The following is a 14,438-nucleotide window of genomic DNA, read 5'->3' as shown; positions in this document are numbered from 1 at the left end:
TATTTCTATGCAATGCTCCAGGGCTATGTGCATGGTGTCCGTCGATTAGGCCACCTCCCAAAGATTCCAAAACCAAAAGCAACCGCCTCTCCCGGAGATCTTGGATCCATCGAGCCAAACTGAACGAATACTCCCCAGCCCCCAAGCCTTCAATCCACACATGATCAATACGGTCATTAAAGTTGCATTTGCTCCAAAAAAAGGGCACTTGATGACTTCCCGTCCAATAGTCATCCGGTGAATACGAGCTTCGTCCCGCTGCCACCCTTGGCACCTTGGCGTTCAGGGTCAACCAGGTATAAATCCCCCTGTTATCACTTCACTAGGCCAGAAAACGAACCATTTCTACGGCGAAAGCACGTGCTTATAAACTCGTGCCCAATCGGACCATTGTTGATTTTTTCCCTAGTTTTTTTGTTTCTTCTTCACGAACAATCGGCATGATGAGCTGACATACAATTTCATTTTGATACCCCTATGAACTGATCCACGATTTCAAGAGCAATGTTACTTCGTCACACTTTTCTCTCACTACCCTGGTCTTGCTAGCCATCCCAACGGGAGTATTATCACGAAAGGGCGGCGATAGCTCTAGCAGCGACAGCGACAGCGATAGCAGTACCTCCGGCGGCTCCAGCGGGTCTAGCGACTCCGGTGATAGTGATGACACCTCTTCAACAACAACATCATCCTCGGGCGGAAACCGCTGCTCCGATACGCACCGCCTCGACTTTGACGATCTTCAACCTTCACACTACTACCAATACAACCGGGCACCACGCCGTGGCCATGCTAGCGCTTACAGCGACTGGGATGGCGTCTTCTTCAAGGGCGAAGCCAGTCTCAAATACACCATCATAACACCACCAAACAATTTGACAGAAGGCGACATCGTTAGTTCATCGCTGATCACATGTCCCGTCGGCAAACAATCCATGCGCATGCTGGGCGCTGCATGGGTCGGCGCCAAAGCTCCCACTCCCGCGGGACCCGTCAATCCCTTCACGTTGGGTTTCAAGGCCTGGGAGAGCAACATCCGCGTTTCGGATATCGACTATTCATACAGTGTGTGTGAAAACCTGGATCTCATCCGACTCACCACGACGGTGGACTGGTACAGTGGAGGTTCAGTCGAGAAGGCCATGGATGCGGTTGCGTTAAACATAACCCAGGCGGCGGATAACAGCAACAAGATTTTGTTCGACGGGGTCTATGATCTCAAAGACTGGGCAGATAGTGAAAGGAACTCCATGGAACCGGCAGAGTATGACAACTCGGGTCTTCGGGATCAGATGATTTCCCTTCCAGATAGTCTATGCTCGGAGGGGAGAAACTTGGGCAAAGTCCTCATTGGGTGGCCCACTGGAACACACATCAATGGGTCTATGACCAATGAAACGCTTGAGTTGAACTTTTCTGGCTCGACAGTTGCTGGGTTTGAACGTGGTTTCGCAGTTACCGACACCGACACAAAAGTAAATGTGACTTTTGAATTGACATTCACGGGTAGTTTTGATGCTGCCAATTCCTCGCAGGTGGTTCTGCCAGGAGCGTCGAGCCAGAATGCGTCACTAATCAGTTTTGAGAGGGCCACTGGTGGTGCTACTGTGACAAGTCTCTCATTGTACTATGTACTACTATCTCTATTGGTCAGTTTGGGGATGATGGCTGTATGAGGGTACCATTTTGAGAAGGAAATATACCAAGTTATCAACAATATCGATTATTTTTCATCTTCTACTTCCTTTTCCTTGTCGTCATGTAAAAACTGAAAGAACAAGCGAATTTACCTTCAATTTATACTCCACCTTCTGCTAACCCCTCAACAAGCTCCGATATCACTGGGCACATATCCTAATATCAAATTTACGAAACCGCAAATAGCAGGAACCAAGAATCACATAGTCAGTATCCGTCTTTGCCCGAAATAATTCCGTAACAAGGACCATTCTTGCTGAACATGGCCCGCAAATCCTGGACAATAGAGTCTGGAACCTCCCAAGCGGCAAAGTGTCCTCCACGGGAATGCTCTTTCTGTTGAACAACCGGGCCCAAGCCAGCAGCCCAAGAGCAAGGAATGATAGAAATTTCCCGAGGGAGGTGCGCAATTCCCAGCTTCACACGCGGCACGTAGGAAATCAACTCGTTGTATGACTTCCCGGATATCCCGGCATGAAAAGCTTCATAGTATATGCGGACACTTGCCGCGGGCCCAGCTGCAGAAAACCAGTAGATAGATATCCAGGTTAGGATTTCGTCATCTGTCCAGGGGTATGAGTCTGTCCAGTCATGCAGCTTCTCGTAAATCCAGGCTAACAAGGCAACAGGACTATCTTCTAGAGCCGCGCCAATAGTCTGCGGCCTGGTGCTTTGGAGTTGATTGTAACCGTAGCCTTCTCGTTCGAACCATTCATTCCTTTTGCGGCCTGCTTTTTCCCGCTCATTATACGGTAGCAATGCGTGTTGCAGGGCTGACCATGGGTTCTCGGTGAATCGAGGGGGGGTTGGCTAGCACCATGTTGACATGGGAGGCTTGGCAGTGATCGGGGTATAGTAGACCGATGGTTCTAGTAATCCAGAAGCCCCAATCTCCACCCTGAGTCACTGTACGCATAACCAAGTCAGTCCTGGGGGTGCGTTACGATTTTTTCCGGGACATACCGTACTGGTCATAGCCCAGCTTGATCATGAGCTTGTGCAAGGCTTCTGCATACTGTGCAAGTCCAAACCCACGACGAGTCACTCCGGAAGAGAAGCCGAAATTGGGCAGTGATGGAGCCACAACGTGAAATGCAGGACTGTCGTTGTCGCCTTTCAGCATCGGGAGCAGTTTTGTGACTTCAATAAACGATCCAGGCCCTATACGTAGATATTAGAGTTCGTCATGCGATAGAAGAGAAGATCGATACTCACATCCATGACTAAAAAGCAGCGGGACCGCGTTCTTGTGGGTGTTGATGTGATGGACATCTACAAGTTAAGCCCCGTGAATATCGAACCTTTGAGAATATCTGTACAAAACTCACAGTGGATATCCAAACTGCCAAATCCATCTACCTCGATCTGCATTTTATATTGGGGCAGCTCATTCAGCTTGGATTCTGCCTTCCGCCAATCAAAGCCATCTTTCCAATAATCTATGAGTCTCTGTACTTCTTTCACTGGGGTTCCAAAATCCCAAGGATCTTGTTCGGAGGACTCCAGCTGAGTTGCGAACTTGGAAAGTGCTAGGCGCTGCTGAAGGTCTTGGAGACTCTCATCAGGAACGGAAATATTGTACGGCTTTGGTTGATCGGCCATAATGAGATGATTTTGTTTTGATAAAAATTAGAAGCGATAGTATCTGATGAGGCAGCGGGGGTAGCGGGGACTTTGAGCTTTGGTGAGATGAAGTCGGCTACCTACTTAAGGTAGTGCCGAGGTCGCAGAATTGGGGGCCAGACCTCGACCAGTGAGACCTTGACTTCGACACATAACGAGGTAAGATTTCGTCTTTTAAATTGTACCGCGAGTAGACAGGAAACGCGCTATTGCAATTATATGCTCACATTAACTCATGCCAACACGGCCGGGCCCATCTTGTACACCAGCGCTTGGCAATGGTAATTGTGGGGTTGCCGGGCTCCTCTAACGGTCCCGGGGGGGGGGGCCTCACCTCACCGCCAGTCATGGCGGCCCCCGGCATACACGCCACGCCTAACGCAGCAGAGTACCAAATTATTTGGTAAACACCAGCTAATCTCAGTGACAGATATTGAATTGAGGTTTGGTGTCAATTTTACCTTACAAGTATGTCGTCTCTATCTCTATGGTAATTATTCTAATTTAATGTATCTACAATCTCACCAATTAGCAATAATAATAAAATCAAAGGGTTGTAACAAATTTTGCTGTAAGCAGAAGTGATGACATTTAGGGGGCTGTGGTGGCCTTGGTTGGCCTTGGGCTGGGGGCTTCGTGGGCATCCCTTCCCGGGAATTTTGTGGCCGGAGCCTTTGATGGCAGGGTCCCCTAGAAAGCGCCGGCTTCAAAGCCCCGCCCAGTAGTGCCCGCCCGCCCCCTTCCAAGGCAATCCCCCCCCCTGGGGCTGGGCCCGGCCCCGGCCATAAAACTCGCTTAGTCAGCGAATGGCTTGCCCGCGGGCCCGGGCGGTATTTCCAAGGTTCCCGATCATTATTGATCCAACTTTTCATACTTGCCATTCTCTCAACACAAAGGTCAGAACATGTTCTCCCTCAGGGCGGTTGCACGTGGTGTTCCCGGCCTCCGGGCTTTCTCCACAGCCCGTATGCTGCAATCCGAGCTGGCATATCAAGTCTTTGGCCCGGAAAACGGGCAAGCTGTCCGAGACCCCATCCTGATTCTACACGGACTCTTTGGATCAAAGCAGAACAATAGGAGTATCGGCAAGTATGTTTTGTGACCAGATCTTTGGATAAAACCCCTTGTTCTTACAGATGTCCCAGGGCTTTAGCACGGGATCTGAAATGCCAGATCTTTGCACTGGTAAGTTTCTGTTGTCCCTGGCAAGACATGAAAAAAAATGTAATCCGAGGATGCTAAGCAAATCCGAACAGGATCTACGTAACCATGGTCAATCTTTCCATGCCCCCGAGCACAATTACGGTGCCATGGCAGAGGATGTGCAGGAATTTATCCAACAGCAGAAACTGGACAAATGCGTCCTGATCGGGCACTCCATGTACGTGATCATATTCCCCATGTCAAGTCCAGCTCTAGCTCGCAAATTATCCGTCTTGCGTGCTATTCTCATGCTAATCATTGGTAAAGGGGTGCCAAAGCTGCAATGGCAGTAGCACTACGCGCCCCGGAGCGCGTGTCAGCTTTGATCCCCGTTGATAACGCACCCGTGAACGCATCCTTGAAGAGCGATTTCCCCAAATACGTTCGCGGCATGCAGAAAATCGAAGCTGAGAAGGTATCGAAGCAATCCGATGCTAACAAGATTCTCGAAGACTACGAAGAGGTAAGGGGTGTTCATCTTTTTAATGACTAGGGGGGGAGAAAGCGCGGGGGCCGATGAGCCTAGCATCCTCCGGTAATATTTAGCATGCTAACGCTATTTAGTCCCTTCCAATCCGCCAATTCCTTCTCACAAACTTGATACGTTCCGAGGAAGATAACACACTTAAGTTCCGAGTGCCGCTATCCATCATCGGCGGGTCGTTGGATCATATGGCCGATTTCCCTTTCAAGGAATCTGATAACCTGCAATACAACGGTCCGACGCTCTTTGTTCGTGGCACTAGGTCTAAGTATGTTTCGGACGACACGGTGCCGGCCATTAAGAAGTTCTTCCCCAACGCGCAGATTGCGGACGTCGAAGCGGGTCACTGGCTCATTTCTGAGAACCCTGAAGCATTTCGTCAAGGTAATGGCCCTCTTTCTGACAAATATTAATAGTATATTAGGCTTACACGATATTTATAGCGGTCGTGAAGTTTTTGGGGTCGACATAATCGGGACCCACATTATTGGGGTAGCATATCGGTCACGTGACTTTGAAGATTAGACGTATGTGGAGAATTCCATGTACAAAATAATAATTCACCCAGTGGTGTGCTGAGTAATGTAATATCGATTCGAGTAGCAAATCGCCAGTCAGGCTTTGAGCCTACTAGCGAACTAGGTATCGATGGACCTAATAATGTTTCCCCTAAAGCTGGCTCATGTAGATGTTGTTGGTCATCATGGGAGGTCGTAATGCAAGGGTGATGCAAGGGGGGAAGAGGCCCACGGCGATAGTTGTGGAGAAAACGAGATCTATGAGATTAGGGCTGGGACCTACTCATTCTCCAGTTTGCTCCGCTTCCGCTTTTTGCCTGGTCTGTTTGAAGAATGGGAGTTCTCTTCCCAATCTGCTCTCTTCTTTGCCTTCTTCTTGTCCTTTCTGCTGGAGCCCGGAGTAAAAGATGACGGTCCCGAGCTAGGAGCCGGCGAAGACTCAACCACCGAAGAGGATTCGGCTGTGCTTCTTTCGTCCTCAGAGTCTGTTACAGAGGACACCCGTCGCTTTCCTTTCAGATGTTGAACCTGACGGGGTTCGGCAGATTTGCCGCCATACGGCGATGGATGACTGGAACTGGGCCCACTAGGCGTTTGTGATGGCTGTCGAACTTGCACCGCAGTGTGGTTTGACTTCGAAACGCTGGGTGTGGGATTTCCGGCATGTCCCTTCACGTTGAGCTCGACTGGTTGGTATGCACCTAGAGTAGGGCCCGTGGGGACTGTCTTGGGTGTTGCGGTAGGCCTGGGAGTAAAAGCAGCACGGCCGTTTGATTGGGGTTGAGGAGTTTCCGGCCCATCGATGCCCTCCTCCTTCTCCTCCTCCTGCTCCTCCTTGGCCCACTGAGCGAGAATCTCGACAATGCTTTCTCCTTTTCCAAGCCCTTTTCCAAGCACCTTGAAAGTGTCTTCAGCTTTCCTCAGGCGTTTGATGTACATCTTCACCTCATCCCCCTGCGCAGTGAATTGCTCCAATGATACCGGTGGTTCCCGCTTTCCAAGGGCTTCCACCTGTTCCTGGAGTCCGGTAAAATTGTTATCTTCGGCTTCCTTCCGATCTTTCAAATCTTTGAGCTTTGCCCTGAGAGCGTCAAGATCTGCATCTTCCTTCAAGCTTTTCAGTTGTGTACGGAGATTGGCGCGATCTTTGCCTTCGGTTTTGCTCCAATCTTCCAGGGTTTTCAGTCGTATCCGGATCGCGTCAAGAGTACCGGATGCTGTAGGGTTTCCCTCCGCCGCAGTCCCAGTTAACTCGTCGATCGTTCGTTGAACGGCCTCGAGTTTCGAGATGTGAGCATCGACCTTATTGATCAATGGTCCAATCTGGTCTGTGGACTCCGTGATACTTTCAAGTACACCAACCTGATCCTCGGCCCTTACAGAAATGCCTCCGATCGTATCGTCTTGAGCCTCGACCTTGTTGTGCAATTCACTCCGCAGTACAAGATTTCTCTGCAGCTCATCACTATGCTCTTGGATGGCTCGTTCGATTGGAACAAGCTTGTCAGAAAGGTCTTTGACCTGTTGGAGCAAAGTCGGCAACTGAGTCAAAGTCTGGAGTTGCTCGGGTGACACCTGTGGTGCTCGAGACATCTCTGCGCTGGCCTGTGCCTTTTGTGCATCTGCCTGGGCCTTTTGCGTATCTGCCTTCAATTGGCTCGTATCTGTCTTAAGCATCTCCGCGTCCGCCTTGAACGCGTCTGCATCTGACTTGAGTGTAGAAATTCTGGCTTCAATTTCACTTCGGTAGGCGGTCAATTGTTGACTCAGTTGATCAACAGAGGGGTACATTTCCTGCATGGCACGTGCCATGGAATTGACTAAATCGCCTGTAGTGATGTTGTTCCATCGATTTTCTAGCGACCGAATGCCCCTGGAGATAGACTCGATTTTACTCTCGCACTTAGTTACAGCCTGAGCAAGGTCGGAGACTGGAGTAAGGCTGGTTTTGAATGCATCTAGTTCACTTTGGAGGTTGTTTCGGAGGCGCTCCAAGCTTTCAGGCAAGGATGCTCTAAGTTGGTTAAAGTCCGCGCTGAGTGTCGTCTGACTGTTGGTCATTTCCTCGGATTTCTTCGTCAGGTCCTCCACCTTTCTTAAAGTGTCATCCTGTCTGGTTTGCAATGACTTTTGGCTCAACTCTTGATTCTGCTTTAAAGCAGCCAATTCACCTACACGCATGACATCCACCTCCTTGTGGAGGTTCGTAATATTGTTCAGGAGGTCTGCGTGTTTCTGAACTCTTTTTTCCAGAGACACCACTCTTGTAAACATCCCGCTGTGGGGAGTTGGGGTTGCTTCGGATGAAAGCCGGCCGCCGTTGTCAAGGCTTTGTCGCTGGGTTTTGAGTGAGGCCAGGAGATCTTCTTGGGCGGTAATCTTCTCCGTGGCCTGCCTCCTTTGGGCTTCAAAGTCGGTTTCAATCTGTGAGATCTGAGTTGACGTGCTATTGCTCAGATTATGTCGCTGAGTATCGAGAGTCCTGATATCACTTTCAATGGAAGAAAGCTTGCTCTCAACCAGCTCATTCGTACTTTTCAATTTGGAACCAAGATCCGAAATGTTGGTATCTAGCCGCTGGTTGGAATTTTCGAGCTCTTCCTGGACGGTGTCGACTATCTTCTTAATGGCAGCAATCTTACCTTCAAGGTTCTTGTCGGCAGCCTTTACTTCATCCTCGAGGCTTGAAATCTGGTCCATAAATCGACCACTCCGTTTAGATTGAACATTGACGGAGTTCGCGATCCTTCCCACGTATTCCAGTGCCTCCTTCAAGCCATTAGGATGCTCGAGGGCATGTTCCACTTTGTCCAGCTTTCCCCTGAGTTCAGTGATATCTTTGTCCCGGCTCCGCATGTCCGTTTGGACTCCTCCAACTTCGGTATTCCCTTTCATTGGATTGTCACCGCTGCCTGTCGGGCCAGGGCCTTGTCCCATTCCCTTGATCGTGGACTCCAGATTATCGACCCTCTCAGGTATCTTTTCGAGTTGGGGTTGAGGCTTGAACTGCGACAATGTCGAATTAAAGCTATCCTGCGCCTTATTGGAGAGTGATCGATACTGGGCAATCGATTTGACATGGTTGGCTAATTCATCTTTGGCCGCGTCCAGCTGTTGCTGAAAGAGAGCGATGACGCTCGGGAATTGTTGATTTTGCTTCGCCCTCTGTAGGTTTTTGGTGATAGAACCTATTTCCTTTTGGAGTCTCTCTTTCTCTTCCTCGCACTTGTTCAATTTGACCAATGAGTTGACCAAGTCTGAGATGGACAATGCACCTTGGCGACTAGGTGCATTTTGGTTGTCTGTGGACGTAGGGCCCAGGGCGCTATCAGGGGTCAAGAGTGGAGGCACCTGTGGGGCTGGGTCTGGAGGAGGTCTCTGGATCAAGAGGTTTTGGTGTGCCTGTTGGGTGTTCGATGATTGAGGACCAACTGGTGGCCTAGCGGTACCGGCTAGCCGAGGATCCTGCGCCTTGGTCGGAGGGAGCACAGATGGGAATAATGGGCCCCCCCAATCGCTTGCGGGAATTGAGGTTAGGAGAGTCAACATCCATTCTGCTGGCCATATTCCCTAGAGTGAATGTATTGCAAAATACTCATCGTACTTGCAAGACCTGCGGTGGGGTTTCAGAGGTCCACACAGAAGATGTGCAGTCTCCCCCAAAGTCCTAGAATTTACGCGTTCACCACGCGAAATCTTGGCCGTGAGGTACAGTGCTTGTCGGTGTAGGTATTGTTGAAAACGCCTAGTCGGTTCCCCTTGAGGTAGTCAAGGGAACCGGACAAGCCAGGTTGAAAAGCTGAAAAGCACCAAATTTGTGAAATCAGTTCAGGTGGTGGAAATACAACAAGTGGAAATGAAGTCAAACAAGAGACCGTTTCTTTGAGAAATTATTCTGCCGGGCGGTGAGATGCACGGGGATCTGCGATCTGCCCTGGCTCTCTCTCTTCTTTTGCTTTTCTAGAGCTTTGTCGCATTTTACCAACATAATCTTCTTGTTTAAGATACATTCCGCCCTGGAAATCTCCAAATATGGCTGTAGTGAGTTGAAATTCTTCTATAATATTCTCACAGTTGCTGACAGCAGAACAGCCAATCTCGACTGTCGCAGAGAGCAAGGAGCTCCGGGGACTGAATCTCATCGCCGCCCATTCGCATATCAGAGGCCTTGGTGTGGATGTAGACACCCTTCAGCCTCGGACATCATCTCAAGGCCTCGTGGGTCAGGAGAAGGCCCGGAAGGCCGCCGCAGTGATTTTGCAGATGGTGAGGGAAGGCAAGATTGCCGGTCGTGCCGTTCTGATTGCAGGACCTCCTAGCACTGGAAAGACAGCAATTGCAATGGGCATGGCACAATCTCTCGGACCGGATGTACCTTTCACCATGCTTGCTGCTTCTGAAATTTTCTCAATGGAGATGTCAAAGACAGAAGCCCTGACCCAGGCATTCCGGAAGTCCATCGGTGTGCGCATTAAGGAAGAGAGCGAAATCATTGAGGGTGAAGTTGTGGAGATTCAGATTGACCGGAGTGTTACTGGCGTGAGTGAATTACCTACGCGAAACGAATTAATAGCATTGGATACTGACTTACCTGCAGGGCAATAAACAAGGAAAGCTCACGATCAAGACTACGGACATGGAAACGATTTACGACATGGGGACCAAGATGATTGATTCGATGACCAAGGAACGAGTAATGGCAGGAGATGTGATCTCCATCGACAAGTCCTCGGGCAAGATCACCAAGCTCGGTCGGTCATACGCACGCTCTCGAGACTACGACGCCATGGGCGCCGATACCAAGTTTGTCCAATGCCCTGAAGGCGAACTTCAGGTTCGCAAGGAGATCGTCCACACCGTCAGCCTCCACGAGATCGACGTCATTAACTCGCGTTCACAAGGCTTCCTGGCCCTCTTCTCCGGCGATACGGGCGAGATTCGGAGTGAAGTTCGGGACCAGATCAATACCAAGGTGGCCGAGTGGAAGGAAGAGGGCAAGGCAGAGATTATTCCTGGTGTCCTGTTCATTGACGAGGTTCACATGCTCGATATCGAGTGTTACTCCTACATCAACCGTGCCCTTGAGGCTGAATTGGCCCCTATCGTCATCATGGCTAGCAATCGCGGCCAGTCACGCATCCGCGGAACCACCTACACCTCCCCTCACGGCCTACCCCTTGATTTCCTCGATCGTGTTGTTATCGTTAGCACACAGATGTACTCTGGTGACGAGATCCGTCAGATCCTCGCCATCCGAGCGCAGGAAGAGGAGATCGATCTTTCGCCTGATGCTCTCGCCCTTCTCACCAAGATCGGTCAGGAGTCAAATCTGCGTTATGCCAGCAACATTATCACTACTTCGCACCTCTTGAGTCAAAAACGCAAGGCCAAGGAGGTCAGTGTTGATGACGTCCAGCGCAGCTTCCGATTGTTCTATGACCCCGCTCGGAGTGTGAAGTTCGTCAACCAATATGAACAGCGCTTCATCGGTGACCAAGGTGCCGTTAGCTTCACTGCTGCTACCAATGGCGACGCCATGGAGCTTTCTTAATTAGGTTACATGTTTTAGTACTGGGCTATTCGGTGGGCAGTTAAGCGGGTCGAAAAAACTACACTGGATCTTGATTTTATTTTATTTTTTGTCGCATCAAACGATGTATGATAGGACTGGCGCTTGTTGACTTGATTTGGCCTTTTGAGATTCAATTGCAGTCCTCTGTTCTGGAGGATCTGATATTAATATTCCATTCGTCATGGTATTTTGCGTAGCCAGAGCAGTCGTAGCTGCCCAGGTGATATGGGGATCGATCATATTACAAGAAATTAACAGTGCCGGACCATGGCCCTGAATCTCCAACTCGACGAAACTCAACACCTTCGCCAAAGTAGCCAGCATTCTTCCATGAGTCCATCATCGCGCTGTCATATGGCCCATGGGCATCCCCTCCATCTCTAGCGTCTGACCACCTGTATTCCCACATGGCCGGACCTTGCTCAGTCACTCCGCTCGCAGGAGGGTCAACCCATTCCTCACCCGTGTCGTTGCGATACTGCCGCGTGAGCATTTCGCGCTCTGTGTCATAGATATCTATTTGGCCGCGGCCCATCAAGATATCTGCGGCGCCAGTAAGAGAATCAATTGCCTTCTTCCGAGCCACCTCATTGGGGTCCTCATCCGTCATCTCGATATCCTGCGCAGCGTTCTTCTTGTTCTTCTTGTTTTGCCACTTAGGCTTTCGGGGAAGGCCTTTGCCCAGTCGGGCCAGTGCCTCAAGTATTGTTTCGCCGCGTTCGAGGTTGATGATGATCGTCTTCAGGACATCCGCTGTCAAAATGCTGTCGTTCATTCGGTCCTTCTCTTTGCGCTCTGCATCGCGTTGCTCAGCAGCCTCTTTGGCCTTCTTGATATCCTTCTTGGAAACGCCCTCCAGCCACGAGTCGTAGGCCGCGTCGGGGTCTGCTGCTTTGCGAACATAGTTGCCCTGATCGTCGAATCGACCCTCCTCTTGTTCTGTTCGCATGTTGAAGGCATCCAGGAGAGGTGCGTGCTTTTTCTTCCCACCCGCGCCAAGTTCTTCGTCCACCACGTCGTCGACTCGTGCGCGTTCCTCTTCCCCAACTTCACTGCCACTTTCCTCGTCATCAATATGAGATGCACCCTTGCTCAGATCAACATGAAGCGCTCCTCCACTTTTCGAAGAAGCGACTTGACCTTCGATCTCGTCGTCTCGTAGGAAGCGAACGGACTTTTTATTCTTATGTATAACTTCGTCGCCATCGACTTCCTCTTCGCCGAAATCCTCTTGTAGCTCGGCGAACATATCATCGTCTTCCGTATCGTGCTGGGCTCGTTTGCGCGCGGATTTCTCTTCTATATGCGCGGAAAACCCTTCGTTCTCGCTGTCCGATTCGTAGCCCTCGAGATTGACCGCCTTGCGTCTTACTCTCTGGCCACGTCTGCCAATTTCATCGGCGTCTAGTACTGCGTCTTCTTCGGGCGCATCGGCTGCAAGAGCTGAGGGGTTGCGAAGGTCGAAGCGGGGCTTCTTGTGCTCTGAGGAATCCTCGCCGCCGCCATTGTAGTCGGTACTGGCAAAATCTTCACCTGCGCGCTTGGGGCGCGGAAATGAGCTCGACATGGCGCTTGGGATGAGAATTTCAGCTGAAACTAAATGAGAAAGGCAATGTTGCGCAAAGTTGAAGGGTAAATAATCTCTGAGAGAGCTGATTTCCTTGTCCGGGTCGGAGCGGAAAATCATGCGGAGCGAGCAAGCTGCGTCACTGACGGCGATCCAGAAAGCGGCGTATGGTACCTCGAATAAACCCGGTCTCACTAAAACACCTTTCTCTATATCCATCTTTAATCTTTTAAATTCAAAGAATCCGATATGGTAAGTCAACTTGAACTCTCCATTCCTTTCCCAATCTTCAGCCTCCTAACTAACAGCTTTAGTACCGACCTGGTTACTGGTCGGACGACTCCCATGGATGGAATCCTAGGTGCCGGCATGCCGCGCCCGGGCGCAACGTCCCGTCGCTTCGATGAATATTATCGCTGCTATCCAGTAGCGATGCTTCCCGGACCTGAAAGAGAGAATGTGAATCATGGTGGCAAGGTCATCATGCCTCCCAGCGCATTGGACAAGCTTACCAGACTGCACATTACCTATCCGATGCTATTCGAGCTTCACAATGGTGCGAGAGAGAGGATGACACATGCGGGTGTCCTTGAGTTCATTGCTGAAGAAGGAAAAATCTATTTGCCATTCTGGGTGAGTAAGACATAAGTGATTTAAGTGTTGTGACCGTGCTAAGACTCGGTTCTCTACAGCTGATGCAAACATTACTACTGGAACCTGGTGATCTTCTTCAAATCAAATCGACGGACCTCCCTCCTGGCCAGTTTATCAAACTCCAAGCACAGTCAACCTCCTTCCTCGATATTAGTGACCCGAAAGCTGTGCTAGAAAACGCCTTCCGGAATTTCTCATGTCTTTCCAAAGGCGACGTCTTCACTTTTTCATACAACGATCAAGTATATGAGATGGCAGTGTTGGAGACAAAACCATCGGGCACTAAGAATGCTGTGTCAGTTCTAGAAACCGACTTGGAGGTTGATTTCGCCCCGCCGGTTGGATTCGAAGAGCCACAGCGGACTAGTGGGACCAGCACACCCGGTAGCGTCGTTAGCGGTGGAAAGCTTCCAGCTGGTGGACTATTGCACCCCCATGGAACCATGGCACAATCAATCAACTACCCCGCCATCGCCCCTGAGGCCACCGATGCTGCCGCGGGTGCCCGTGCGGTATCATCCAACTTTTTGTCTGCGGGACAACGTTTGAACGCTAAAAAGGGCAGCAAGGCTCCGACTCCTAACCCTTCCACGCCTTCTCCAGGTGCTGTAAAATCCTCACATCTACCTCCAGCCCGAAGAGTCAATGGCCCGCAACCACTTCGACTCCCGCCTAATCAGCTCTTCTTCGGGTATGCAATCAAACCCGTCAAACCCCGTGATGAGAATGGTCAAGTCGTTCCGGATGACCAGCCCAAGTTCCAAGGAATTGGACAAACTTTGCGCGGAAAGCGAAAGGATCTGTCTGACTCTGCCACCCCCTCTGGAAGTGACGCTGAAAGCCAAAAAAGCAAGGACAACACTAAAAAGTCCGACGGCGGTCGAACTTTGGGGAAGCGCTAATGTCTGCAACGATCTATTTCAAACCTACACTTTCATGATTCTCCTGGGCTTTTAGATAGTGGAAATCTCTAGATCCGGCGGCGAGATTTCCTTCGAGGGCATAGCAAGGTTCAACATGGCGTTTGGGGAGTTCTTTACTTTCACTTGAATACATAAAAGGCCTTGCAATAAACCTCACTATCTTCATATTTCTCGTAGGCCGTTACAGTCTCCACGT

General features: G+C 50.3%; 7 protein-coding genes across 7 annotated transcripts; 4 read left to right on the top strand and 3 right to left on the bottom strand.

Annotated features, from left to right (window-relative positions):
- Positions 1-160: 160 nt before the first annotated feature.
- Positions 161-1,676, top strand: N7519_010150 (uncharacterized protein; the record flags this gene model as incomplete). The annotated part of the gene is made up of 2 exons (XM_057296923.1): positions 161-172; positions 501-1,676. 2 exons carry the CDS (start codon positions 161-163, stop codon positions 1,674-1,676), a joined length of 1,188 nt encoding a protein of 395 aa, XP_057144805.1.
- A 229-nt stretch (positions 1,677-1,905) lies between these two features.
- Positions 1,906-3,300, bottom strand: N7519_010149 (epoxide hydrolase family protein; the record flags this gene model as incomplete). Its single annotated transcript, XM_057296922.1, has 5 exons — positions 1,906-2,439; positions 2,477-2,604; positions 2,662-2,859; positions 2,914-2,970; positions 3,027-3,300. The coding sequence occupies 5 exons, from the start codon at positions 3,298-3,300 to the stop codon at positions 1,906-1,908; spliced, it is 1,191 nt and encodes a 396-aa protein (XP_057144804.1).
- Positions 3,301-4,225: 925 nt separating this feature from the next.
- Positions 4,226-5,480, top strand: N7519_010148 (uncharacterized protein; the record flags this gene model as incomplete). The annotated part of the gene is made up of 6 exons (XM_057296921.1): positions 4,226-4,410; positions 4,467-4,506; positions 4,578-4,702; positions 4,792-4,987; positions 5,089-5,392; positions 5,452-5,480. The coding sequence occupies 6 exons, from the start codon at positions 4,226-4,228 to the stop codon at positions 5,478-5,480; spliced, it is 879 nt and encodes a 292-aa protein (XP_057144803.1).
- Positions 5,481-5,805: 325 nt separating this feature from the next.
- Positions 5,806-9,075, bottom strand: N7519_010147 (uncharacterized protein; the record flags this gene model as incomplete). The annotated part of the gene is made up of 1 exon (XM_057296920.1): positions 5,806-9,075. One exon carries the CDS (start codon positions 9,073-9,075, stop codon positions 5,806-5,808), a length of 3,270 nt encoding a protein of 1,089 aa, XP_057144802.1.
- Positions 9,076-9,558: 483 nt separating this feature from the next.
- Positions 9,559-11,077, top strand: rvb2 (RuvB family ATP-dependent DNA helicase reptin; the record flags this gene model as incomplete). The annotated part of the gene is made up of 3 exons (XM_057296919.1): positions 9,559-9,567; positions 9,619-10,065; positions 10,124-11,077. The coding sequence occupies 3 exons, from the start codon at positions 9,559-9,561 to the stop codon at positions 11,075-11,077; spliced, it is 1,410 nt and encodes a 469-aa protein (XP_057144801.1).
- A 262-nt stretch (positions 11,078-11,339) lies between these two features.
- On the bottom strand, positions 11,340-12,665 carry N7519_010145 (GYF domain-containing protein; the record flags this gene model as incomplete). The annotated part of the gene is made up of 1 exon (XM_057296918.1): positions 11,340-12,665. The coding sequence occupies one exon, from the start codon at positions 12,663-12,665 to the stop codon at positions 11,340-11,342; it is 1,326 nt and encodes a 441-aa protein (XP_057144800.1).
- Positions 12,666-12,783: 118 nt separating this feature from the next.
- Positions 12,784-14,221, top strand: N7519_010144 (polyubiquitin-binding protein UFD1; the record flags this gene model as incomplete). Its single annotated transcript, XM_057296917.1, has 3 exons — positions 12,784-12,830; positions 12,974-13,298; positions 13,358-14,221. The coding sequence occupies 3 exons, from the start codon at positions 12,784-12,786 to the stop codon at positions 14,219-14,221; spliced, it is 1,236 nt and encodes a 411-aa protein (XP_057144799.1).
- Positions 14,222-14,438: the final 217 nt, after the last annotated feature.

This window comes from Penicillium mononematosum (genome assembly GCF_028829835.1).
Source record: "Penicillium mononematosum strain IBT 11891 chromosome Unknown utg000005l:1.0-9366267.0:1.0-9372171.0, whole genome shotgun sequence".
Lineage (NCBI taxonomy): Eukaryota > Fungi > Ascomycota > Eurotiomycetes > Eurotiales > Aspergillaceae > Penicillium > Penicillium mononematosum.
This window is presented reverse-complemented; position numbering and strand designations above follow the sequence as displayed.